Genomic DNA, 26,504 nt, shown 5'->3' on the forward strand with positions numbered 1-26,504 from the left:
AAAAGACGAAGAAGGCCAGCTTGGCTGAGTGTTTGAGTGTTCGGCGTGTGCTACTACATGGCCCGCTGAAAACACACGGTACAGCAGAATGAACAACGTCCTGCTTGTTCTCTGAGAGGAAGGTTTGTGCGACTTCTGAGGGGGGAGTAGAGCGTCATGTTTTTTAGTTTTGTCCTTGGCTGTAAAAAGTCCAGTTGTCATTGTTGTATCAAAGTGCTTGTCAGGTCTCTAGGCGTTTACTGTGTCCTCCCAGAATGCTAGCTGTTGTGTTTTTTGTTTTTTTATAAGAGAGGAGAGTGGAGGGGGCTCAGAAGGGGCCAGTACACCACTTTAGGGCTCATAGCCCTGTTCTAAACATGTTTTCAACATCCAAAGTCTCTCTTGTCAGCAGCACAGAGTCCTCCTCATCGTTGTCTTTGTCATCGCCAGCACAATGAAAAAATAAAAACGTATGTACAAAATGGTTTTGGAGAAAGGGGGACGGGATAGCATGAAGAATGTTCAAAGAGCAGCATATTTTTTTTAAATCTATGAACTACTAAATGAGAGGACAGGGGGCGGCGTCTGCACAAACTCAGAATATTTGTTTTTGTTTTATACATAGATGTGTATTTATATATATTTATATATATATTTAGAAAAAACGCCATATTTATATTCATTTACAGATAAACCTAGACAACTCCTGTAGAAGAAATACACAGTACATTATGCAATCGACAAGTTTTTACTGTACATGTAAAAGGTATAAATGAAAACATAGCACCGGCATCTGGTGCCCACGTCATGGGGGGGGGGGGGGGGGGGGGGGGTGGGGCTTGGCTTATAGTAAAGAGAGGGCAGCTTGGCAGGAGAGAGACCCCCTCCCTGTCTTTAGACCTCCCACCCCACGCGCTCTCTCTCTCTCTTGTAACTGGTGGAGGGAGGGCAGGGCTTCTTCTTGGCAGTGAAGTGTCGACAGAATGTTTTTGTTTGTTTTTGTTCCCAGGCAAGTTGGCCCATCTTATAGCAGCAGCTCCGTTGGTCAGGCTCCGTGTTAAAACCGCACCTGTGGTGGAGGGATGAGGGAGAGAGGGAGAGACAAGTGGGTGGCAAGGACAGAACATCTCATCTCTATTTAATACGATTTGTAATTGACCATATTCCTAGTGCTGTCACGATTACACATTTGAGTCGACGATTGAAACGTTCAATGCTCATATGCAGGGGGGGGGGGATCGTCAGTGAATCCCCGCTATGAGGCTGTGCCAAGGCAGGCTAATGCTTTGGTGCACTGCACCTTGTGGAGAGGCGGGAGGGCTGTCTTACTCATAGACACAATAAAGGCTAGATGGCTCAAGGGCGGAGGCTTTTATATGAACGTCATGTAAAAGCATATAAGTATGCAGACATCTCCGACGTTAACAAACCAAACTTTAGCAAGTTATCTAGCCTTTTTTATATCTATAGTCTTACTGAGACAACATGTAGTCCAGGAAGGAAGTGTCTGACATCACAGACCCTTTGGAATACTAAAATATCTAAAATATATTTCTTGTCTCCCAAAACATTATAAAAAAATAAGATCTGGTGTTTTATGCATTATTTTAAGTGAGGATTATGCTATGCTTTAGCTGTTGAAAAATAGCAGATCTACAAGCTCGTAGCGCGCCAGTCGGTGGCAGCTTGTAGATCTGCTATTTTTTGAAAATCGTGATAATGTGGCGCAAATCTTTTGAATATATATTCTTTCAGTGCGAACGTTTTTTAACTCAAATCTTTGCTTCTGGGAGGGCCCCTGGAACTACATATTTTCAGATCTCATCTACGAGCTTGTAGGTCTGCTATTTTTGAAAGATTGAAGAACGACTGACATAGAAACATAGCTTTTTTCAGAAAACTGTCAGGATGTAGAAGACATTTTTAGAATCTGATCTCAGGTCAGTAAATGTACGTGGTTTACTTTATCCACCACTGATTATCTACACAAGGCACAGCACGGCTCATCTTAGCGGCACAAACTGTACACTGAGCTTTTTATGTTATTTACATGAAAGACTCTGAGACATCACTGTGTGTACCGTGGCACGCTGCCCGCCCTGCCCCCCAGCTACCTGCTAACAAACAACACAGCGGGCTCCCTGCCAGGCCGCCCGCGGCAGACAAACATGATTATCTATCCGGGGGGAGAACAAGTGACTCTGCTTTCTTTGATTCGCCGTCTGGTTTCATTATAGCCCATTTAGACAATTCTAGTTCGATTCTACAAATGCCTTTCTAAATGCTGACAAGTTTTCTGAAAACCCTATGTTTCTATGTCATTGGTGCTCAAACTATTTAATTCCAAGGATCCCCAATGTCATTATGTAATTGGCTGCGGACCCCCATCTGAAAATATGTTGGGACCCTCTCAGAAGCAAAGATTTGAGTTAAAACCGTTAATTAATTCAAAGACAACTCAAAGATTCAAAGATTTGCGACACATTTTCATGATTGTTCAAAAATAGCAGATTTTCAATAGCTAAAGTATTATAACATAATGCTTAAAACACCAATTCTTTTGAATACAATTTCACTTAGTTTCAGTCATATTGTTTAGTCACCTGAAATGTTTTAGTGTTAGTCTAGCCTTAAATATCGTTGAGATTTTAGTCGACTAAAATGTATTTTGGCAGGCCTTGATGGCGTCGTAATTTTATAGCTGTAAATAGCCGATCTACAAGCTCAACGACATGACAAGTTGTGAGCTTGTAGATCTGCTATTTTCAGAGCGCAACCAAAACATGAAATGACTATTTTATTAGCTCTACGGGATCTCTTCACCACTAGTGCCTCATCCCTAACACTTTAGTATTTATTTGTTGACAAAATGTAGTTTTAGTTTTGAGTCATTATGACTTATAGTTTTAGTCGACGGAATCAGTGTTACATACAGCGTACAGTATCTCTCGTCCTCTCAGCAGGAATAGGTCCTCACCGTAGAGCTGTCCAGACGCTGCACCGTCGAGGGTCCGACTGTAGGGGGAGACAGAAATCATTAAGCAAGTACAGTGCACTCCTCCCCCCCCCCCCCCTCAAATCAAAATAGGCCCACGCTCTCAAGGCAACATTCCTTCTTTAAAACCCATTTTGGGGCGGGAACCCTTTTTGGTGTTAGCATTATGCTATGCTTTAGCTATTGAAAATAGCAGATCTACAAGCTCATAGCGCGCCAACGAGTGGCGCGCTACGAGCTTGTAGGTCTGCTATTTTTGAGAAGTCGAAGAACGACTGACATAGAAACATAGCTTTTTCAGAAAAATCTGATCTCAGGTCAAAATGGGTTAACGTCCACAGCGATTCAGATTACCCAAGGTAATTGTCATGGATATACTGTAAAGACACATAGTTATCCATAGCGGTACAATCACAGCACACAAACATACCCACACACACACACACACACACGTCCATACAGAGATGCACTGAACTGGGGGATTAGTTGTATCTTCACCCGGGCAACAACACCATCATCACACGGTCAAAAGGATGTTTTAAATGTTGAGTGTTGGAACACACTCAGCAACATGGTCAGACCTTTTGTGTACAACACAGACCGGTGAGGAAAGGACACACAGAGGGAAGATTGTTTCATTTTTCAATGGGATTCACCTTGTTAGGAGCAGAACTCTGGTCAAAACGCATCTCAATTGTTTGCTGGTAGTGCATGGGTACCCATACAAATGAAGTCCGAAGAGTCCAGTATTTCTCTCATAAATAAAGGCTACAAACACGCTTCATGAACAACACAATGGAAAACAGCAGAAGCTAAAGTTGACATTTATTGATGTAAAATTATTTTATGTGGACAATTAACGTAAAGACATACTGTAACGAACTAATTCTCTCTATAGACCTTCAGATGATTTTGACCAGGGTCCTCCTTCAACAGCGGAGAGAGTGAGAGAGAGAGAGAGAGAGTGGGACGTTGTTATGACAAACGGTGTCATTGGTTATGTTAATGCGTTTTCCGCCCACGTAAAAACCTGCTGATGCGGGGCAACACAAAACGGCACTCACATCATCATTCATCATGTTTTTCGCTGCTTCAGTTAACGTCTTAACATCCAAGGGTTGCCACCAGCAGCAAGACCCTTCCGCAAAGAGGTAAGCATGGTTGCCTATATTATCACCATGACTTGACCCCTATAGCTTTGAACACCCAAGGGTTTTACACCAGTAACCGTCTAAGAACTCTTGCTAAAACCCACACCCTTTGGAGAGTAGCAGGGTATTGAGGGATAGAACAGAAATCAAAAATGTGTAGGAGGGGGAGAGGAAAAGTTGGTGGTGAAAGACAACAGAGAACAGAAGATATGCTGTACAGTATACTGCATGGCAGGATGGTGGGGGCAGAGAGAGAGAGAGGTGTTTAACCCATTTTGGGGCGGGAATGTTTTAAACATCATGTTGTAATTTAGCTATTGAAAAATAGCAGATTTACAAGCTCATAGCGCGCCACCGGGTGGCGCGCTGCGAGCTTGTAGGTCTGATATCTTTAGAAAAATCGTGAAAATATTTATTTCAGAAAACCGGAGGATTTAGAATAATTTAAATGGGTAAACGTGTAGTGAAGCCTGGTTCATACTTAGTTGCGTGTCGGTGTCGCGCAGCGAAAACAGCCGGTCGACTCGCGACTCACAAGCTCGTAGGTCGGGGCCGCGTTCAGTGCACACGACACCCATCCTACCGTGCAGTATAATCTTTTTGACGCCGCAAAAACACCGGCCGCGCGCGCAACTAATATAACTCAGGCTTAAGGCACGCCACCACCAGGGCCAGAGAGCCTGTGGTCTTCAGTATAGGGGGCATAGCTGACCTTGAAACCAATCCAAATACATGTCGTCGGAACTGTCGTCCATGGTCTCATAGACTACTGCGGAGAAGGCAGTCCCAGTGTCAAAGAGAACAAGAGACATTGTCAGAATGCTCCCCACACACACACACACACACACACGGTGAGGACCCCCCCCAGACCCCCACTCCGATAATAACCAATAAGTGAATGTTGTAGCGCTACTGCACAACGCCTAGTTCTTCATCTCCAGTTAAACAGTGGTTTTCAACACCTTTCTTATAAAAGGCCCATTATTTATTCGGTATTTCAGCCACGGACCATTTTATCCCAAGACTTTGAATATTTCGTTGTTCTTTGATAAGATTTTGTCCACAATTCTATGCTGTATTGATGCTGGTAAAATAGGATAGACAACAGGCAAATGATTAAAAAAAAACTATTCTTCTACATCCTCTAATTGTGTAGACTTCTTGTAAATTAATTCATGCCGTTGTTTAACAATAATTTTACTCTCGAGAGGGTACAATGAAACGTTGGTCGCGTAATCATTTCACAGTCTCAAGAGTTAAAGAATAAAGATCTATAAGGGTCCATTTGGTTACCAAACATCCAAATGGTTGAAAACCACTGATGAAAACGTCCCTGGTGTGTCAGGAACTAAAAGGGACATTTCACCGCTGGAAGAAACTGCAGTCACATGTTAATAGTATTTGTAGTCGATAACAGTATAGCACAATTTGAAATTTGCACCCTATGGCCAGAAAAATAATGAAGTCTGTGTGTTTGACTGGATAGCTGAATTCCTACAATGACCATAATGCTTTGGTGCACTGCTGGCTGCGTGGAGCTGTGACTTGTAGTCCAGGAAGGAAGTGAGACCACATTGTCGGTCATGAACATGGCGTCATATCTAAAAACATATATTACACACATTAAAAAGAAAACCCAGGAAAGTGTTTTGTGTGTCCTAAACATCATTAAAATAAGTTTGCAAAAGGGGAGAAGTGGCCCTTTAAAGGTCCCTTCTGGGGGCTCACCTTCTGGGGGCAGTCTTCTGTGACCCGGACCGGTGGTGACCCGGAAGCCGGCGGGGAGCGTCTCGGCCGAGCCGGGCATCATACTGATGCCGTGCACGTCCCGGGGAGGAAACTGTCTCCTCGTCCACGACGGACCCCGGAAGTCGTTGTCAATACACTGATGGACAATTTACAATTTAGCAGACGCTCTTCTATCCAGAGCCATTTACAGTTAACAAGAACAACACATGGGCCCACAAGTGATAGATGGAAGATGGGTGTGTTTTGTTTTTAAGGTAGAGTAGAATATCACAGTAGAATATCTGTATATTGAAAATATACATACTTTAGATTTTATTACGATCAATAATGACCTGGCAGCTGTCTACATAACATGTTCTCTAAATTACACATTTTGGCCTCTGCATAAGCCTGCAAGGTTGTCGAGGCTAGGGGCAAGTGCTATGAGCCCGAAATAAGCTATTTTAATACATTTTACCAGTAAGACGCCTGAGGGCGAGAAGCGACCCTGGACATAGCACTGGCCGTATATGGAGCGTGTCTTGGGTGTACAGGGTTTGATGAGGTCAGATTCAATGTGGAATCTCTGAACAGGTTAGCACCATATATGGAGATCTGAGGGTGGCAGCGGGGGAATTGTCTTGAGTGTACAGGGTTTGATGAGGGCCCAGGTAGGGCCGGGCCTTAACTTTCGTACCTGTTGAGAACTCTAGTTTTCGCCGGCTGCCGGGCGCATCTGCACAAATAACTTTGGGGCGGGCCCGTCTAGAGTTTAAGGACAGGTATCAGTCAAAAGGGAGACATCGAAGTGGAAGGATGGATGGGGAAGGATATATGTCAGAACAGGTTCTGACATATATCCATATACTAATATTGATGACATCAGGGATCTCCATATATGGGCTTAATTGCGACAGCAGGTCGCATTTACTATGATCCCTGATTTACTATCATCCCTGATGATGTCACGAGACCTGGGCCCCGTATATTATATGGGGGCTTTCCCTATCTATGTATTTTGAGTGATACACTGACGGACCAAAAACATACGGTTCCATAGTTAACTGCGACCTACCTTCGGTCGCAAATGACATTAAAAAAGAAGAGTTGCCGCTTACGCTGTCTAATTTAACGCTACAGGCAGATGTGAATGGTCAGGTGAATGTAGGATGACTGACAGCCTGGTCAGGTGAATGTAGGATGACTGACAGCCTGGTCAGGTGAATGTAGGATGACTGACAGCCTGGTCAGGTGAATGTAGGATGACTGACAGCCTGGTCAGGTGAATGTAACAACTCTCACCTCATCCAGTCGTCTCTCTGTGCCCAGTGCCAGCAGGTTGTTGTACTCTCGCTCCATAATCTGACGTGCCTGGGGGGAAATGCGCGCACACACACACACACACACACACACACAATTATTTTGAGTACCGAAAAAAGCGCTACATAAATTGGATTTTATTAGTATTATTATCGGTAATACTACAGCAGGGGTTTGTAAACTTACTTTCAGGTCAAGACCCAAAAGAGAAATGTGGTTAGCCACCCACTGGTTCCAGACCCTAGACCCCTCCCACTGGTTCCAGACCCTAGACCCCTCCCACTGGCTCCAGACCATAGACCCCTCCCACTCCACTGAGTGAACAAGCTTCAGAGTCTGATAATAATCAGGCTAAAATGTGGTGTCTCCCAGAGAAACAAACTTGCAGAAAAATATATTATGAAATCACTTGTAGATCAACAATTTTCTTTCAGATAATCTCTTCACTGTTATGCACAAATATATTTGTCTGGGGGGGGAAATTAAGTAATTGACATGCATAGATACTTTAGCAGAGTAATTACAGACAAGCATGTGAAACATGAAATGCTTCCCTCAGTATACAGTGGCTTTCTATTGAATAGATGAGAGATAACGGACATTACAAAGTTGAAACTTCACTGGACAGGCTAGAGGCTACCAGAGTGACAAGTAGACAAATCATTCTGTTTGTTGACTTGATGTCTGGGTGAGGCTGTTTCTACATATTCTTCTGCCTACACATGCGTCATGTCCTAGACCTAGTATGAGCGAATAGGGGAAGTGGTCGGTCAACGTAATGTGATTCTTTGTTTGACCCTGTAAAAACTTGGATGTCTCAAAGAATAGAATTATTGGCAGTATCGTGGAAAGTTTCAAATATTTGGCGGTCCCGATTTTCCACTGCATCGGTGGTTGGTACAATCACCTGCACTACGATACTGACCCATATGTTGCGCTATGACAAAAAAAATGTAACGATGCATGTTCCCTATGATGCAATTTGTTCACCCCATGAAGGAATGGCAGATTGGGGCCACGCCCCGGAATCTGTGTGTTTCTGTGAATACCTGAGTGTTTTGGTTTGGGATCTGGAGGAGCAATGCCAGGCTGCTGTAATCAAAGTTGTCGTCGAGGGCGACCAGGGCTCCGTGCACGCCGCTCTCAAACAGGATGTTGGCGTAGTCCCTCAGACCGATGCTCTGGATCCAACGGATCACCCGCTCATTACTCCATACCAGCACATCTGCACCGCAGGACAGAGAGGAGAGATGTCCAAGAAGAGCACCATACTGTCAATGATACTGAGCTGACATGATAGTGATGATGCTCAATATTCTGACCATGATACTGACCATGATACTGACCATGATAGTGGCCATGATACTGACCATGATACTGACCATGATACTGACCATGATATTGACATGATAGTGAACATGATACTGACCATGTTACTGACCATGATAGTGACCATGATACTGACCATGTTACTGACCATGATAGTGACCATGATACTGACCATGATACTGACCATGATACTGACCATGATACTGACCATGTTACTGACCATGTTACTGACCATGATAGTGACCATGATACTGACCATGATACTGACCATGATATTGACATGATAGTGAACATCATACTGACCATGATACTGACCATGATACTGACCATGATACTGACCATGTTACTGACCATGATACTGACCATGATACTGACCATGATACTGACCATGATACTGACCATGTTACTGACCATGTTACTGACCATGATAGTGACCATGATACTGACCATGATACTGACCATGATATTGACATGATAGTGAACATGATACTGACCATGTTACTGACCATGATAGTGACCATGATACTGACCATGATAGTGAACATGTTACTGACCATGATATTGACATGATAGTGAACATGATACTGACCATGATATTGACATGATAGTGAACATGATACTGACCATGATAGTGAACATGATACTGACATGATAGTGAACATGATACTGACCATGATATTGACATGATAGTGAACATGATACTGACCATGATAGTGAACATGATACTGACCATGATATTGACCATGATACTGACCATGATATTGACCATGATACTGACCATGATATTGACATGATAGTGAACATGATACTGAACATGATACTGACCATGATACTGACCATGATAGTGACCATGATACTGACCATGATACGGACCATGATAGTGAACATGATACTGACCATGTTACTGACCATGATAGTGAACATGATACGGACCATGATAGTAACATGATAGTGACCATGATACTGACCATGATACTGACATGATAGTGAACATGATACTGACCATGATACTGACCATGATAGTAACCATGATACTGACATAGATTTAATTTAGATGTTGCATAGGTGATGCATGCTGATCTCTGTGTTGTATTCTACTGACTCACCTGCCAGTGAGTATACTGTAGTGTGTAACCCCATATATGGCTATTGTTTTTTTGTTTGTTTTTTACTGCCAAAATCCATATTAATTTGGGGGTCCTTGTCATGAAAAGGTTTGAGAACCACTGCCCTAAATCAGTGGCTTTCAACCTTTTTCATATCAAGGTCCATTATTTATTCAGCATTTGAGCCACGGCCATATGATGACATTTAGCCTCTCAGACTCCAAACTAAAGAATATATTTTGTCCAATTCCATGCTGTAATGATGTTGGTACCATCGGAGAGATAACAGACAAACGTTGATCAAAATAACAATGATTCTATATTCTGTAATTGTGTAGAATTCTTGTAAATTAAGTAATGCAGATGTTTTAACAATAATTTAACTCCTGAGAGTGTAAAATGAGGGTCCATTTGGTTACCAACTGTCCATCATTTAGACTGGGGACCACATTGAACCCCCTCAAGGACCACTGGTTGAAACCCACTGCCCTAAACTTTGGGGTTAGCATTATGCTATGCTTTAGCTATTGAAAAATAGCAGATCTACAAGCTCAAAGTGCGCCACCGAGTGGCGCGCTACGAGCTTGTAGGTCTGCTATTTTTGAAAAATGGAAGAACGACTGACATAGAAACATAGCTTTTTCAGAAAACTGTCAGGATGTAGAAGACATTTTTAGAATCTGATCTCAGGTCAAAATGGGTGTTTTTCAGAAAACCGGCGGAAAAACGCTGCAAAAAAATCCCAAAAATGCAGCAGTACTGTGCAGCAGGGACCTTTACTGTAAATTGTTGGTCATGGCATGGTAAATACTCACGTACATACCCCTCAAATCATGTAGACTGTGCTCTCTGCGTCTCTCCAACTCCTTCCTGTCATAGTTGAGCTTCTTCAGACACATGATTCCATACTGTAAACTTGTCCTGATGATGAGGCACACACACACACACACACACACACACACACACACACACACACACACACACACACACACACACACACACACACACACACACACACACACACACACACACACACACACACACGCTTACATGTACTGCCGCCCCACCATATATGAATGGCAACTGTACAGATCATTATTATACAGTCCAGAATGGACCCGAGTTGCTACTGTAGGCTACTTGTTGCGTTCTTTTTCGATCTACACCAAAAAATAGCCAAGCTTACAACGCTTTGAAACGTGACGTGTTGTAAGGTTGTAGATCTGCTATTAGTCAGGGGATATTAATAGAATCTGGGAATACATTTCTTACTAAGAATTTTCTTAACCAATGTGTTTGTAAGGATGTCTAATAACATAATATCCCACATTGGTTTATATTCAACCACCCTAGGGGAATTTTTGACAGCTGCTGAAAGTTGGGGTACCATCAACCAATATAAGGCAACATTTTCTAAATGTCATGTCAAACTAGGGGGTTTTCATGATTCTGAATCCATTCCAAGCATTCGTTTTGCACGAAAAACACTCCTTGGGCTAGAAACGGCCATAGCTGTCATCACAAATGTGATGAGGTCAGCACATTTGGGCACATTTTGGGCAAGTGGCTATGGCCGAATTTAGCCCAAGGAGTGTTTGTCGTGCAAAACGAATGCTTAAAATATGCTCAGAATCATGAAAACCCACTAGTTTGACCCCTAGTTTGGCCATAGACCCCCTAGTTTGGCCACACAAATAAACAAACTAAAATAAGTTTTACTCTTATAAGATGTACAACCTTGAACCTTGGGTGGTTGAATAGAAACCAACGTGGGATACAAACACATTGGTGAAGAAGATTCTTGGTAAGAAATGTATTCCCAGATGTGACATTATTCTGATAATATTCCCTGACTATATGTTTGGCGAGTGTTGTCGTCCCCACCTCCCAGAATAGGGACGCTGGTGTTCAGGTTTCTGATGGAAAATTGACACGTTTTCCCTGTGGGGAAATATTTACACGTTTACTTACCGTAATCTGAACAACAATTCAAGGGGTGGTGTGGATGAAGAAGTTATTTACAGGAGGTCACCTGAGCAAAATAATAATAATAAAACATTTGAGGACCACTGCTGTAGCACAGGGGTTTTCAACTGATTGTGAACGAGGGACCACCACCCTGACTTAGAATCAACTATCTGGGGTTCACCGTTGTGCTGGGTGGGGAATTGGGCTAAGATTAGTGCTTTCGTATCACTTGCTATGCATCCCATGACATGTATACATCCCATTGTTTCTCAACCGATGGTCCATTGACTACTAATTTCCTAATAATAATGACTCAACCAGACAATCCGGTGCACTTCCCCCTTTTGAGATCCTAACTCCCTTTTTCTGTTGAATTCATTCACTGCCAACTTGTCCGGAAAATGACTATATGGATGGTCATCATAGGTCACCGGGTCATTCAGTTCACGGTTTCTCAACTAGTGGAAAGATTGTGGAACATTTTGACAAATCAACAAATCCTACATTACTAATGCATGGTCAGGGACCTCCACGGACCAACCTGTTGAAAAGCCCTGCTCTATAGCATGACGGGTATAAAGCGGGCATCGCTACCTGTGGAAGCTGTCCACCATTTTCAGGTGCACCCTCAGGTCCTTCTTGGTCAGGTGGTCCAGCATGCGCGCGTCCACCAGGCACTCCATGAAGTAACTGCGATACTGAGGTAGTCCGAGGCTGGGCAGCCACTCGTTCCCTATCCACTCGTGGTTCATGTCGCCATAAGCTAGAGTCTGGTACGATACATGGCAGAGCACAAGTTAGCAACATGTTAATGAAAAAGACTGTAAAGTAGCTATAAGCAATAATATGTCAACATTTTAATGACTCGTTGGTCTTGTTGCTATTCAGACGGGGTGCATACTTAGTTTAGACTAGTTATTGGTTAGACATGGGTTAAGGTTAGGTTTAGGTGTGCTGCCCCGTAGGAGGTTAGGGTGAGGGTTTGAGATAGGTTGTAGATGTAGGACTAATGACTGGTCTAAACAGGGGCCACAACCTGCATTCAAAGATGTTCCTATACTTCCCAGAAGCTTTATCATTGGCCGAAAAAACACTCGGTTGAAATGACTAACCAATCAGGAAGTAGACAGGCAAATCGACCGTCGACAATGCTTCTAGGGGAATCTTTGAATGCAGATTGCGACCCCTAGGATGTGCCAGAGACTAAATCTTTTTTGGGAGCATTTTACCCATTTACCCAAAAAATAGGTCATTCAAATGTTGACATATTATTGCTTATAGCAGCTTTAATACAACACATCACAAGGGGGTTGAATGTACTGCATCTGCTTTTGATTGTAGGTCATGACAAATGTGACAAATAAATACCCACAACCACAAGAATTTTAAAGGGACATTTTCACAGTTAATAGTATATAACACGTTAATAGTATTTGCAGCAGATAACAGTAGCACAAAGTCTGTGTGTTTAAACAGGCAGATGTTTATCCTTGGGCTTTAGGGAGTGTGCACACAATGTTTTGTGCATGCAAAGACGTGACTTGGCCTGTTATAGCGCCACCATGGGGCTGATTTGGAAAAAAGTCACCGTGGCATTGCTTCCTCAGCCTAGTGGGGAAAACTGGGAATATGTGCAAAGCGTCACTGCACTCGGGCCCTGCGTTCATGATGTGCAGTGTTTTGTACAATACGGGCCAGTCCTGAAAACTTTGAAGTCAATCTTGATCGAGTGTAGAATCTGAGAAATCCAACAGTCTTGATCACATGACTACAGAGATCATGTGTACCAATTTACGTAAAGATTTGGATGAAATCTGTGCAACTAATATAAACAAATCGGCCTCATGGTGGCGCTATAACTGGGAGATGTGTAAAATGCAGGGGAAATGTTTTGCCATGGCCTCTATAGGGAGTGCACATACACAGATCGATGCAGTTATAGGTAAAAACAGGAATTGGCCTGTTATAGCGCCGCCGTGAGGCTGAGTTGGGAAAAATTAAGTGGCATGTCGTCCTCGGACTAGTGGAAATGTACATGTATAATTTCACGGAAATTGCACACTGTGTTTGTGATTTGCGGCATTTTGTTCGAAACGGAGCAATCATGCGAGCTTTGGAAGCCAATCTTAGCCAATCAGGATGGAATATAGGAAAGGGTGCAGATATCCGTGTTGATCACATGACTATAGAGATAGTGTATACCGAATTGCGTGATGTATGGATAAAATGTGTACGAGTAATGTACAGAAATAGTTTGTGCTCATTGTGGTACTATAACAGGCCATTGTGGAAAATGTTGGGCAGAGGTTCATCGTTGGCATCCAGGGAGTGTGTGTGCAAAGTTTGGCATCGGCCGGCTTAACGGTGCCAGAGATTAGCTGGGAACGGACGGACACACACACGGAAACACACACGGACGGACGGACGGACGGACTGAGTGCAAAACATACTCTCTCCCCATGCCTTCGGCCTGGTGGAGACAATAAGATCTGGTTGCAAAAGGGGTGAAGTGGCCCCTTAAGTGTTGGATTTGGTCTGACGTCGAGGGGCGTCAATGTCATAGCACCTATGACATGATAGCACCTGACGAAGCTCACGGCGAAACACGTCGTGCTAATAAATGAGTTGATGCAGTAAGTTGTCCGTCTCTGTTCCCTGGGAGTGTGCAGTCCCTTCCTTGGAAGGTTTTTTTCCCTTTTTGATGGGCGTCAATGTCAGTTAATGTGTTAAGAAACATGTTTTAAAAAAAGGCTGCTATGAACAGCATCTATTCAGTACAGGACTTACCTGTGCCCAGCTTCCCTCCTCAGAATCTGATTTCTGTCGGCAGAGAGAGAATATACATGAGAGGTAATGATTAACAGGGAAACTAAAACATTTGCTTTCCCATGATTTGTCCTATTGTAATTTCAGTGTCTTACAGTATATCAATGCCTGTGGTTAGGTTCCAAATTGTGTAGAGAGTAATGTATTGCATTTGACAGCTCTCGCCACTCCCAGACTGATTGTGGTCACAATCTTAGAGACAACAAATGGCGTTGGTCTGGCATTTAAGATCACATTACCAATTAAGCTTCTGGCTTACCAACTACAATAGTCATGAATCTTCACTTCCAGACTCACTTTCACCCCGATATAGATCTTAAAACTGATGTATGGCTTTCTTTTGTTTTCAGTAATATGGTCACTGTCCGGACAGTGTATGATAAATAACAGACACAGTGCAGCAACAATGGGTCTGACCCAGATCTATAACAGCGTTTACAGTATATTCGCAAATTCACAATCCGAGACTGCAAAGCTGCAACGTAACTGCATTCAATCCCCTGCACTTCTATGACAGATCACAGGCTTGTAAAAAATAAATAAGGAAAGTTTCTTCTTGCAACCCCCCTGAGAAATTCTAAGAACCAAACCAAAGCCTTTTAATATGGACGAAGGCATTCTGGAGCAGCTTGTGGGAGTCGGATGCAATTTGAGGGGAAGGCAAGCTTTCTTCCATTTGGAATGTGAATTGCTCTCCGGGGATAGCAATGCGTTATCGCCTCAACCTTGGCGTGGTCTGACAGATTGCATTTGGTTTGGTCTGACTGGCTGCTATACAGCGAGAACCAATCACTGCTCACCGTCGCTCAGACAACGCTATACAGAATTGGCTGTTAGCTTTGTTGTCCCTGAGCTCTTGACACTCTCATGCTCAAGAGTGGAGCCAAATTGAAGATGACCTTTTATATCCATACAATCTACTGTTTAATAAAACAGCGGTGACGGCCTCAAAATAATGGCTCTGGAGCTATTTGGCTACAGTCGTGACATTAATGAAATGCAGTCAATTTGAATGTACAAATATTGCACCTTCCTCTTGAGCTCATTTTGAGGTCTGAACTATGGTTTAGTTAAATGGTGATAGTTGTTACTGTATGTGTACAGTACACTACTGTTACATTTTCACTCTGGTTCCAGTTCTAATGTGAGGATTGTGAATTATTATTATACCAACATTCACATGATGAATGTCTTTCCTGTCATCAGGACTGACATGCATAACATTAGCTACACCTACTGCGTGGAACCACCATGTGCTAATGGCATTATCCATATGGTGCCATCTTTCTTTATCATAAGAAGAAACTGTGATTGTCATCACCATCATACACAGAAAATGTGTATAAATGGACTGGAATTTGCATGGATGTGCAGCTCAGACGATTGCTTAGAATATTTGCTTGGCTTTGACCTCTAGAGATGAAACCAAGCAAGATTTATACAGCGCTTTCATCCAAAGTGCTTTACATAGATTGTGCATTGCCCATTCACATACACCGATGGCAGGGGAAACCATGCAAGGCACCAACCTGCACATCGGGAGCAATTCGGGGGTTCAGAGTCTTGCTCAAGGACACTTCAACCCCAATTCTGGGGGAGCCCGCGAGGGATCGAACTGGAAATCTAGGGGTTCCCATCCGGCCGCTCTACCGGCCACACTACCCCTGATCCACTGCCCTACTGTATTAGGTCAATTGTCTGTGCTGCTTCCTGGCATCACACCGTTGAACAGTATGTTACAATTCATTCTACTCATTTTGTTAGTGTTGACAAAGACATTCGGAGACCATGGCATTAATGCACTGGTTCTCAATGTGGGGGTCAAGGGAGCTCCAGGGACTTCATCTGCATATCAAACTGGGAAATTACAAAATATTGAGAAGCAGTGGGTTAATTAATGGATGCATGTGCCACACTGTTGACCATAACTCTGCACTGTACACACTCCCTCAATTATGCTCAAACTAACCGCACGTCACCAGACTTTCCACCTCGGAGGAAAAGCCTGGTCTGTGTTACTAAATCTAGATCGGGTCGGGAGCAGATGGTGACTCATGTCCTGTTGTAGTCACTGGGTTGTAGTCATCAGGCAGGAAACCACAACTGGAATAAGAACTACCCAATCATCATTTTAGGGCCTAGCCAATAAAATAGAATTTCCCCCCTGGGATAACAAAGGTATAGTACAGACGCTAAATAGTCTCTGGTAAGTACACTCACATTTATTACATTTATTTATTTTGTATTTTTTTAAATCTGCGAAACACTTGCACTCTCATGGGGACTTATTTGGGGTAGCTCTTATTCCGGTTGTGGTTTCCCAGCGGATTCATAATGTTATCGCTGCATTAAATACACAAAATCAACCGTTATCAGGACGTTGGGATATGGCCAATATAGCCATACTGGTATACTAGACGTGGTGTTTGGCTGTGTTCACCCGGACCGCATGCAGGGTGGTGAAAACATAGACTGGTCAACGACTCTCCCTGCTGGACGTGTCGTTTCCAACTCTATGGTCGAGGCATGGAAACTAGGGGGTTCTAATATTTACTATTCTCTGCCTATCGCAATGCCGTCGCAGCGCTCGGCACGGCGCCTCGCTCGGCGCTAGAGACGGCACGCCTCCGTCATGGTCACAAAAAGCAAACGCTCCCATAGTTTCACTTCCGGGTTTTCCAGTATGTGTGATTATCACATACTGGGGGTATTTTTAGGGTGCAACATTCTCTTGATTCAGGGGTGATAACATCCGAAGCGGGGCTTCGTGCCTGATGACTACAAATCAGTGACAAATTGACTACAACATGTTACCATGATCATTGTTACCATCCGCTACCGACCGGATCATAAACCCGAAAAGGAATGCTTCCCAGGCTATGCTCAAACACGCACACGCACACACGCACGCACGCACGCACGCACGCACGCACGCACGCACGCACGCACGCACGCACGCACGCACGCACGCACGCACGCACGCACGCACGCACGCACGCACACACACACACACACACACACACACACACACACACACACACACACACACACACACACACACACACACACACACACACACACACACACACACACACACACACACACACACACACACACACACACACACACACACACACACACACACACACACACACACACACACACACACACACACACACACACACACACACACACACACACACACACACACACACACACACACACACACACACACACACACACACACACACACACACACACACACACACACACACACACACACAGAAAAAAAAAGAGAGAGAGAGTAGAGGGGGACAAGAGGACTGACCGTTTTGGAGGAGGGGGCCGCCATGGTCTCCATCTCCTCATGGGTCAACCACACGTTGCCTGACGGCTACGAGGTGGGCGGGCCCAAGAGAGAGAGCAGCAGCGACGGGATTGGTAGCAGCGGTCCAGTGGGAGGGGCAAGCAGTGTTAAAGAAGAAGAGCAGCACCACTGTAAGCCAATAGTGTTATAGCATCACAGTCAGATGATGAGCTTGGCCCCGCCCCCTCCCCGCTGGGGGTCAAAGGGCACACAGGGAGAACACAAACACAACAACAACAACACAACACACCACACAGCACAAGAACACCAAAACTTAGCATAACAGGTACGTGTGGCAGGAGTAGGATGACCAGACCTGTTGATTTGATTTAAGGGACAGAAGTATCGCTTGCGTGGGACAAGTGGGACGGGGTTAGCAACTTATTAAGTTGCTATTAATTGCCTTGATGTCACAATCGACCATAGGCCTAATAATTGCCTATCATTTTGCTATTAAACCCCTCTGGCGTCTTATATTTTGTTTTAAAATGCTAATTTTGGTCACGGGTGGTATGGCCGACTTGGTACTGTAGCCTATAGGGGATATTTCTCGCTGTTTTTTAAAAACAAATCTTGCAGGAAAAGAGACAATGAGTGAGCTTTACAACAGAACGTGGCTTACCAATAAACTCTCACTACATCTCAGAAAAACACAATCCATTCTTTTTGGGAGAAAACATGCTCTCAGTAAAGTAAATGTAAATGATTTCAAGGTCAGAGTTGACGACATAGAAATATCCAGCAAAATAAGGCTCTATTCTTGACAACAAACTGACAGGTGAAAGCATGGCAACAAGGGTAATCAAAAAAGTAAACCAAAGAACAAGATTTCTGGGCAGAATTTGCTCGTTTGTCAACAAAAGTGCTCTCAAGACTAGTTGGAGCCCTAATTCAGCCCTACTTTGACTATGCTTGCACCTCTTGGTTCTCAAACATCTCTATGTCACTAAAGACCAAGCTACAAACCTCCCAAAACAAACTAATTTGACTACTCCTCGGTCTGGGGCCCATGACCCTTCTTTTTGCAGTCTACGGAGGCTCCGGGTAGAAAACATGAGTTAAGCAATTGAAATTGGGACTGACATTTTAAATTGTACATGCAGCTTTTCCCTCTATGCCCTCTGTGCCCGCATACCTGGCAAACTACCTCAAAAAAGTAAGCGACTCCCACAGCCACAACACAAGAGGAAGCGAGAACGACGATCTGGTACGTACCACCCACTTTCAAAACAAACATGGGCAAATTCTCCTTCTACAGCACTGCCACCCAAGTGTGGAATGCCCTGACTCCATCCCTAAAAAAGAATGCAAATCCCACAGGCCTGAAAATCCACCTTTCAGCATGCCAAAGGTCTAAGAACCTGCCTAGTGACTATGCCCACCTCCTTATAACCCCCTTCTTTGTTCCCCAACCTGTAGGCTACATACCGGTATCTTTGTTATTTTGATGATATTTTTATGATGATGATTTGAATTTTGTTGTTATTTTTCATGTCATGATTATGAATTGAATACCTAGGACCTGAATGGAAACAAGACCGCGAGGACTTTTTTTTGGTGATCCCTTTGGAAGTGTGTTTGACTGTACTCTGTACTGATTACATTTCTGTTTGACTGTACCCTGCACTGATTACATTTCAGCCAATAAAATATTCAATCAATCAATCAATCAGAAAGCCAACTAATACGGGACTAACTATTAGAGAAGGATGAGGCTGGCAGGGCACTGCGTCAGGCACCCAGAACTTGAGGCAAGTAAATTGACCCTATGGGAGCCAACCCAGGGCAAAGCCAGGAGGGGAAAGAAGCGCACCACCTAATGTAGACGTGCTGCAGCGCGACAGCTTGGCTGTCAACACTGCAGAGCTCAAGAACCTGATGTTGGATAGGAAATTGTGGAGGGGAGCGATCCAGGAATCCCGAGTTGGTGTTGGCTAGACCTCACTCGTGCAGCCTACTAACTATTAAGGCATTTTAACACTGATGTGTGTCGGTCACAATGTGGGATCTCAATTTGTCAAGTCTGAAAAGTGAGATACTGTCCCACGCAAAGTGAGATACTGTCCCACGCAAAGGGGGGACATCTGGTCACCCTAAACACAAAGGAAACAAAAAAAAGAGAAAAGAAAACGGTACATTTGCCATGCAGAAAAGTAAAGACATTCACATTAGTAATTCTTTATACAAACAGGCACATAAAGTCCACGCGTCTAATCCCTCTCCATCCGACAGTGTTCAATATGGTCCATATATCCCGCTGTATGGCTTTCTCTGTCGTGACATTTCCTAACGTCTAATTTTAGCAGCGGCAGGATTGTTCTGCGGCCACAGCGGACGGACGGGCTGCCATGACCTAGATAAGAGCGGTGGACGGGCGGCGAGGTTGTTGTAACCAGTGTAGTGTGGAGCGTTTAATCTCTGTTCAAGGCACAGCGCTGCTAGCAGTGGGACGCTATAGCTCTGTCACCAGTCTGTCCGTGCCACACACTCTATGGCACTGGTCCCCAAACACTGGGTCGGGACCCATTCATGGGTCACTTTTCCTACAACGAAATTAGTATTTCCACAAAAAATAATCATACAAAAAGAAATGACATTAAAAAAACAAACGCATCTAAAAATGTCCATACATAAAATAATAATAATGGCTACAATATGAAAGTTGAGTTCTGCGAGGTGTGATGGAGCAGAGTGCTTGAGGACAGAGGGAGGGCAGGGTGTTGGAACCAATACAGGGTTTACAACGAGACAGAGGGGTTGGGGAGGAGGACCATGGACTAGACCTGAACTGGGGACCAGTGCAGGTAAACTAGCCTTTTCTCAATGTGTGGAAACACGCCATTGGAGATTAATGGTTGAGTTCATATCGGAGTTTATAATGCAACACGTTATTTTTTTTCTGTTGTATAATGTGTGTTCATAGAAAGAAAAATACTTCAAAAGAGCACTCGACTGGGTCTGCATGTTTTATTAATTTGCAGGGGTGACTGACGTTTTGCGTCTTCCCTCAGAGTCAAAAGTGTGTGTGTGTGTGTGTGTGTGTGTGTGTGTGTGTGTGTGACTGTGTGTGTGCGTGTGTGTGCATGTTTTAGTGCATGCTGGTGCGGGCAACTCCTATCATTAACCAACAGCAGCCTCCTCAGAGGCTGTATTTGTGCAATTTCCATGACAACTGAACTGGGAGCTATGAAAGCAGCTCTAGTGTAAAATAGCTGTAAAAACGACTTCACACACCACTGCAGTGTTGAACAGACCAGCAGCACGCACACACTCTACCAACCGCGCTACCACTCCTACTGTAATGTTATCCAACTCACCGCTTACAGAGATCAGATCTAACTTAACACGTGTAGACACAAAACTTGCAAAAAGGATCACATCGGGATATGTAGCACAAGTGCTGATTTGGTCGACTAAAAACTATGCCTAGTAGTGAGACTAAGGAGGGACTAGTAGTGAGACTAGGGAGGGACTAGTAGTGAGACAAGGGAGGGACTAGTGATAGTAGTGAGACTAAAGAGGGACTAGTGATAGTAGTGAGACTAAAGAGGGACTAGTGATAGTAGTGAAGAAGAGATCCAAAACACAAGTCATGTTGTGCTTGGCTGCATGCTGAACATTGCAGTTCTACAAGCATTTAGAGCTTGCACTGCTACTGCTACCGCTACCACTACTGCTACTGCTACTGCTACCGCTACCACTACTGCTACTGCTACTGCTACTGCTACTTTTGATGCATTTGTGTGACACTGTTGGTACGGTCACGTAGGCCGTTCTGAAATAAATATTTTCACGATTTTTCAAAAATAGCAGACCTACAAAGCAAGCCCGTAGCGCGGTGGCGCGCTATGAGCTTGTAGATCTGCTATTTTTCAATAGCTAAATTATAACAATGTTTAAAACACCAACCCAAAATGGGTTAATTTACGGAAAAACAAACGAACACAAAAAGTCAAAACATGTAGATGAGAGGTTTCTGCCCGACAGACAGCAACAGTATATAAATACAGATCATTGCGTTTAGTTTGTTCATGGTCTGTGCTGTTGTAGGACTGGAGTGTCATTTGAGGTCACAGCCCCTAGTGCTCACATTTCATTGATTTTGCAAAGGCTCTGGCGTGCGTCTCAATCGACCAACCGTCCAACTACAGTACATGATGGGACACACGTGATAAACGAAGTATCAAAAATAAAGCAATCGAGACACGCGAGCTTAATTTAGATCGTCTATCTCTGCTATTTGTTTTAAATAGGGCTTAAAGGGGAGTTCCGCAGTAGCCATTTTTTATGATAAATGTATGTATGAACCACTGTTAGTGGCCAATTAAAAAAAATATATATAGGGTGTTACGGCTTTAAGGTAGGTGGGCTCAAACCGGTCAAACGCCATGCAGCATATATTATGCAGGAAGCGACAGAGTGACAATACTTACATCACACACATCTACAACATATGTAAACAAAATAAATAAAAAATCTGTGCGATTTAAGCGCTTGACCGGCCGTGCGGGTAAAACGCTGAGGAATTCTCAGCACAGATCTTTATTTTTATTCACTACTTTTCCAGTGATCAATGGATTATGGTCATCATATTACGGTAAGAAAATGGTTTGTCCGGAACTGCCCTTTAAGTGAGCCTTTTTTATTTTTATTTTCTTTTTTTACGGTGGTGACATCCAGGGACGTGCACACATACACATCAAAGGCCCCCACCCTTTTAACTCGTCTGTATAAAACAAGCAATTAACCATAGCAGCATTTACTATGGTTAAAGAAATGCACATGCCCCTCCTTCCCATGCCATACCCGGGAGGCAGCGTTCAGTCTCGTGAACTTGAACGCAGCATTTTGCGTCGAACACATTTGTTTGGAAATCCATGTCGTATACACCGCATCTCCACTAGATAAAGAGTGCTGGGTTGCGCCCCGAGAATAGCTGATCTACAAGCTCTCAAGCTCGTTGTGAGCTTTATAGATCTGCTATTTTTGTCCAAAAGTGTCCCTCTTACGGGATTTCAGCCCCCTGCCCCCTCTAACGCTCTCTGCACGTCCCCGGTGGCGACTCACGGTTCTGGTGGTGGGCGGGGCCGAGGGGCTGGTGAGGGAGACCATCTCCTGGATGGCGAGGCGCAGCTTGAGCCGGTGCAGCGGGTTGCTGATGCCGATCTCCCGCTGGATCTCCGTGTCGGACAGCGCCGACATGATGGCGCCGCTCTTCACGTTGGCGCGGCACGCCGCCACGTACCAGGCGGGCATCCCCAGCCACAGCTGGAAGACATTAGGCCCTCGTTGATTAGTGCGATGTTAGAGCAGTGGTTTCCCCAAACCATTTGAGCCCGTCGTCACCAAAAAGAGAAATTGTTATAGACATTCGCCACCAGGACCCAAACTAGTGGAAATAGCTGATCTACAAGCTCACAACGTATCGCTTCACGCCGTCGCGTTCAGCCCGTTGTGAGCTTGTAGTTCGGCTAATTTCCACTACTTTTAAATATATTTGTTTTGAGTCTTTGATTTCTTTGTGAAATTACCTTTTTTATGATTCATAAAAAAATTATAAACCAAAATACAAAATGTAGGAAACGGTAAAAAGAAAAGGGACCCACAAATGGGTCCCCGACCCACTGCTTGGGAAACAGATGAGCGGGGGTTTTCAACCAGTTGTCCTTGAGGGGGTCCCCAGCTAAATAATGGACCCTTATTAGATCTTTATCTCTTGAGTGTAAAATTAAACCAAAAATGTACCCTCATTTTACACTCTCAAGGGTACAATTATTGTTAAACATCTGCATTATTACACATTTAGAGAGAATGTAGAAGATTTGTTTGTTGTCTACTTGTCTTATACCAACATCAATACAGCATGGAATTGTGGACGAAATCTTATGGGAAATGGTGTAGATCCGTGTTGATCACATGACTATGGAGATAGTGTATACCGAATTGCGTGATTTATGGATAAAATGTGTACGAGTAATGTGCAGTAATGAGATGGACAGACACACACAGAAACACAGACGGACGGAGTGCAAAACATACTCTCTCTTCCCATGCCTTCAAGTGCACAGTGCCTGTGCACTTGTAGATCTGCTATTTTCACTAGTTTGGATCCCGGTCAAACGTCTAAATCTCTCTTTTGGGTCACAACCACTGAGTAGAGTTTGTAACTCTAAATGTGTGTGGATGTGTCAGGATGTCTGCAGGCAATCTGCTGAACACCAGGGGGCAGTGATGTTCGTATAATAATAATAATAATAATAAAACCTTATTTGTATAGCACCTTTCATGACATGAAATGCAGCTCAAAGTGCTTTACAGAGCAATGGAGAAAAAAAGCAAAGCAAAGCATAAACATTAAAAAACAAGAGCAGTAATGCAATACAGTGAGGACATGAATAACATAAAAGAATGTAGTGGAGTAGAAGTACATGTATTGGAAATACTCAAGTAAAGTGCAAATACCTCAACATTGTACTTAAGTACAGTACTTAAGTAAATACTGTACTGTCCACCACTGCTAGTTTGCATAGATGCATGGAAATCTACGAGTAATTAAAATGCAAATGACGGCAAAGGTATCATGATGACCAAGGTCAAAGGAAGGAAGTGGTTCTCAACATGGAGTCCTTGAGGAGGTTAAGGGGACCTGACTGATAGTTAGGAACCAAATGGACCCTTACGGGCATGTGGCTCTGAGAGTGAACACATGGAACCAAATCTGTTCAATGTTAAATTAACACTGAGGATTCTTTAAAGTGACGTTTAGGGTCCCAGTGATAATAAAAATCATCTGACGTCTGTGGCATATTGCATATTGCAACAAACGGTCCCACATGGAGGTCTATTCTACTGCTCTGCAAATTGTATTGAGCTCTCGCTTATGTTTTTTTTTGTTTGCCCTTGTTTACCGCCTGGGGACTAAAGATGAGAATTAGCCATGATGGTAAAAGTATCACCCAGGGCCCTATTTTCAGAGTTTCCGTCACATCGATTGCCATTTAAAGTCGATTGATGACAGTCAACCTTTCCGTTTGATCATATTACTGCACCCGACACCGATGCATCCATTCCAATGATCTCGAGATTTGACGGGAGTGAAAATAACTAAAGCGATCGCCTACGTACCTCCAGCCACGCTACGACCGTGGGGCCGTCCCACTGGGCGAAAGGTAAGCCCTTCCTTCTGGCTTCCTCCAACAGCTCGTGCCTGAGGATGGATGGATGGATGGGGACAGAGGACACCGGCATCAAAACACATACAGTACAGTACCTGTGTGTTCTCAAAGATACATATAAGTAACAGTACAAACACATTCGCCCACTCCGATATAATATTGCATGGACGTTAGAATGATTACACAAGCGCGCGCACGCGCACACGCACACACGCACACACACACACACACACACACACACACACACACACACACACACACACACACACACACACACACACACACACACACACAGTATACACACACTTTTCAAACGCTCATTTTCAACATTTAGTTAGGGAAAGTTAGCCAAATTTCTGACAAATCTGCAAAATAAGTGCTTACTAATAGCCTCCTTCACAAATGTGTTCATGAAGGTGTCTATATCACCTCTCTTTTTTTTCTCTCCAACCCAACTCCCTTGGGAAACTTTGTGACAGCTGCTGAAAGCATTCGTTTTGCAAGAGAAAACGGCAATAGCCGTCATCACAAATTGAATCATCACATTTGGAAAAGTGCCTACAGTATGACCGTTTTTAGCCCAAGGAGTGTTTTTCATGCAAAACAAATGCTTGCAATGGATTCAGAATCCAGAGGTGGTGGAACTAGGGGTTCAGAAAAAACCCTAGTTTGACTCGTCACATGCTACTTAATGCAGAATATAAATGTGTACATTTTGCCTGCTTATACTGCAGGTCTTTAATGGTACCCCAACTTTCAGCAGCTGTCACAAAGTTATCCAAAGGAGTTGGTTTGGAACAAATTGAGAGGTGATAGTATAGACTCCCTTATGAACACATTTGTGAAGAAAGCTATTGGTAAGCATTTATTTTGCCGATTTGTCACAAATTTAGCTAACTTTCCCTAACTAAATGTGTTGCAGCAACATGGCTGTTCATGTTGGTTCATGAGTGTCTGTCTCCGTAGGAAGACTGTATGAGAGCTGCTCATACAGAACAGTATCTATCCCAGTCCAGCCTTACTGTACACCGAGACATTTGCAAAGGCTTCATCTTATCGCCCGTCTCTCTCTAGGCTGCGAAGGCAAATGGGCACACTTGCACACTTTAATCCGCTTATAGCATATCACCTGACACACAGACACACAGCGCCGCATGAGGAGAACTACAATTCATAGCGGTGGAGATCGAGAGATGAGAGACGTGGGCTTTCTCGTGCTATAGTCGTCAAGTGGTATTGCCGTTATAAGAAACCTTTCATATCGTGATGTAAGGGATCTCCTTTTCATACAATGCATGCAAACGTGGCCCTGTCTGGCACAGAAGATACGGCACGTGGTCAGCCTGCGTGCCGTTTTCAAAGGTTCTCGGTTCAAGGTCAGGTAATATTTCCCTCTTCATAAATTGCATGAAACCGCGAAGACATAGTTGGACTTTTCACGAAATACATGAAAACCCAACGTTACGTATTTTTTGTTTTGTCACGGGAACATCTAGTGCCTCTGTGGCACGGCTGATATGTCAGTGACATGACATGTCAGTACAATGACGCGCTTTCTTT

General features: G+C 43.8%; 1 protein-coding gene across 1 annotated transcript in view; it reads right to left on the reverse strand.

The window, feature by feature from the left end:
- Positions 1-838: 838 nt before the first annotated feature.
- Positions 839-26,504, reverse strand: part of ppfia2 (PTPRF interacting protein alpha 2) — a 71,928-nt gene continuing 46,262 nt past the window's right edge. The window contains exons 20-31 of the mRNA XM_080757947.1: positions 24,895-24,976; positions 22,837-23,037; positions 17,731-17,796; positions 14,364-14,396; positions 12,171-12,346; positions 10,432-10,529; positions 8,223-8,398; positions 7,156-7,224; positions 5,854-6,010; positions 4,838-4,894; positions 2,913-2,994; positions 839-1,048 (exon numbers count right to left, since the gene is read on the reverse strand). Coding sequence (XP_080614073.1) covers positions 2,936-2,994; positions 4,838-4,894; positions 5,854-6,010; positions 7,156-7,224; positions 8,223-8,398; positions 10,432-10,529; positions 12,171-12,346; positions 14,364-14,396; positions 17,731-17,796; positions 22,837-23,037; positions 24,895-24,976 — 1,174 coding nt within the window. The 3' untranslated portion in view covers positions 839-1,048; positions 2,913-2,935. The remainder of the gene's footprint in view (positions 1,049-2,912; positions 2,995-4,837; positions 4,895-5,853; positions 6,011-7,155; positions 7,225-8,222; positions 8,399-10,431; positions 10,530-12,170; positions 12,347-14,363; positions 14,397-17,730; positions 17,797-22,836; positions 23,038-24,894; positions 24,977-26,504) is intronic.

The sequence above is a fragment of the Protomyctophum bolini genome, assembly GCF_963924005.1.
Source record: "Protomyctophum bolini genome assembly, chromosome: 23".
Lineage (NCBI taxonomy): Eukaryota > Metazoa > Chordata > Actinopteri > Myctophiformes > Myctophidae > Protomyctophum > Protomyctophum bolini.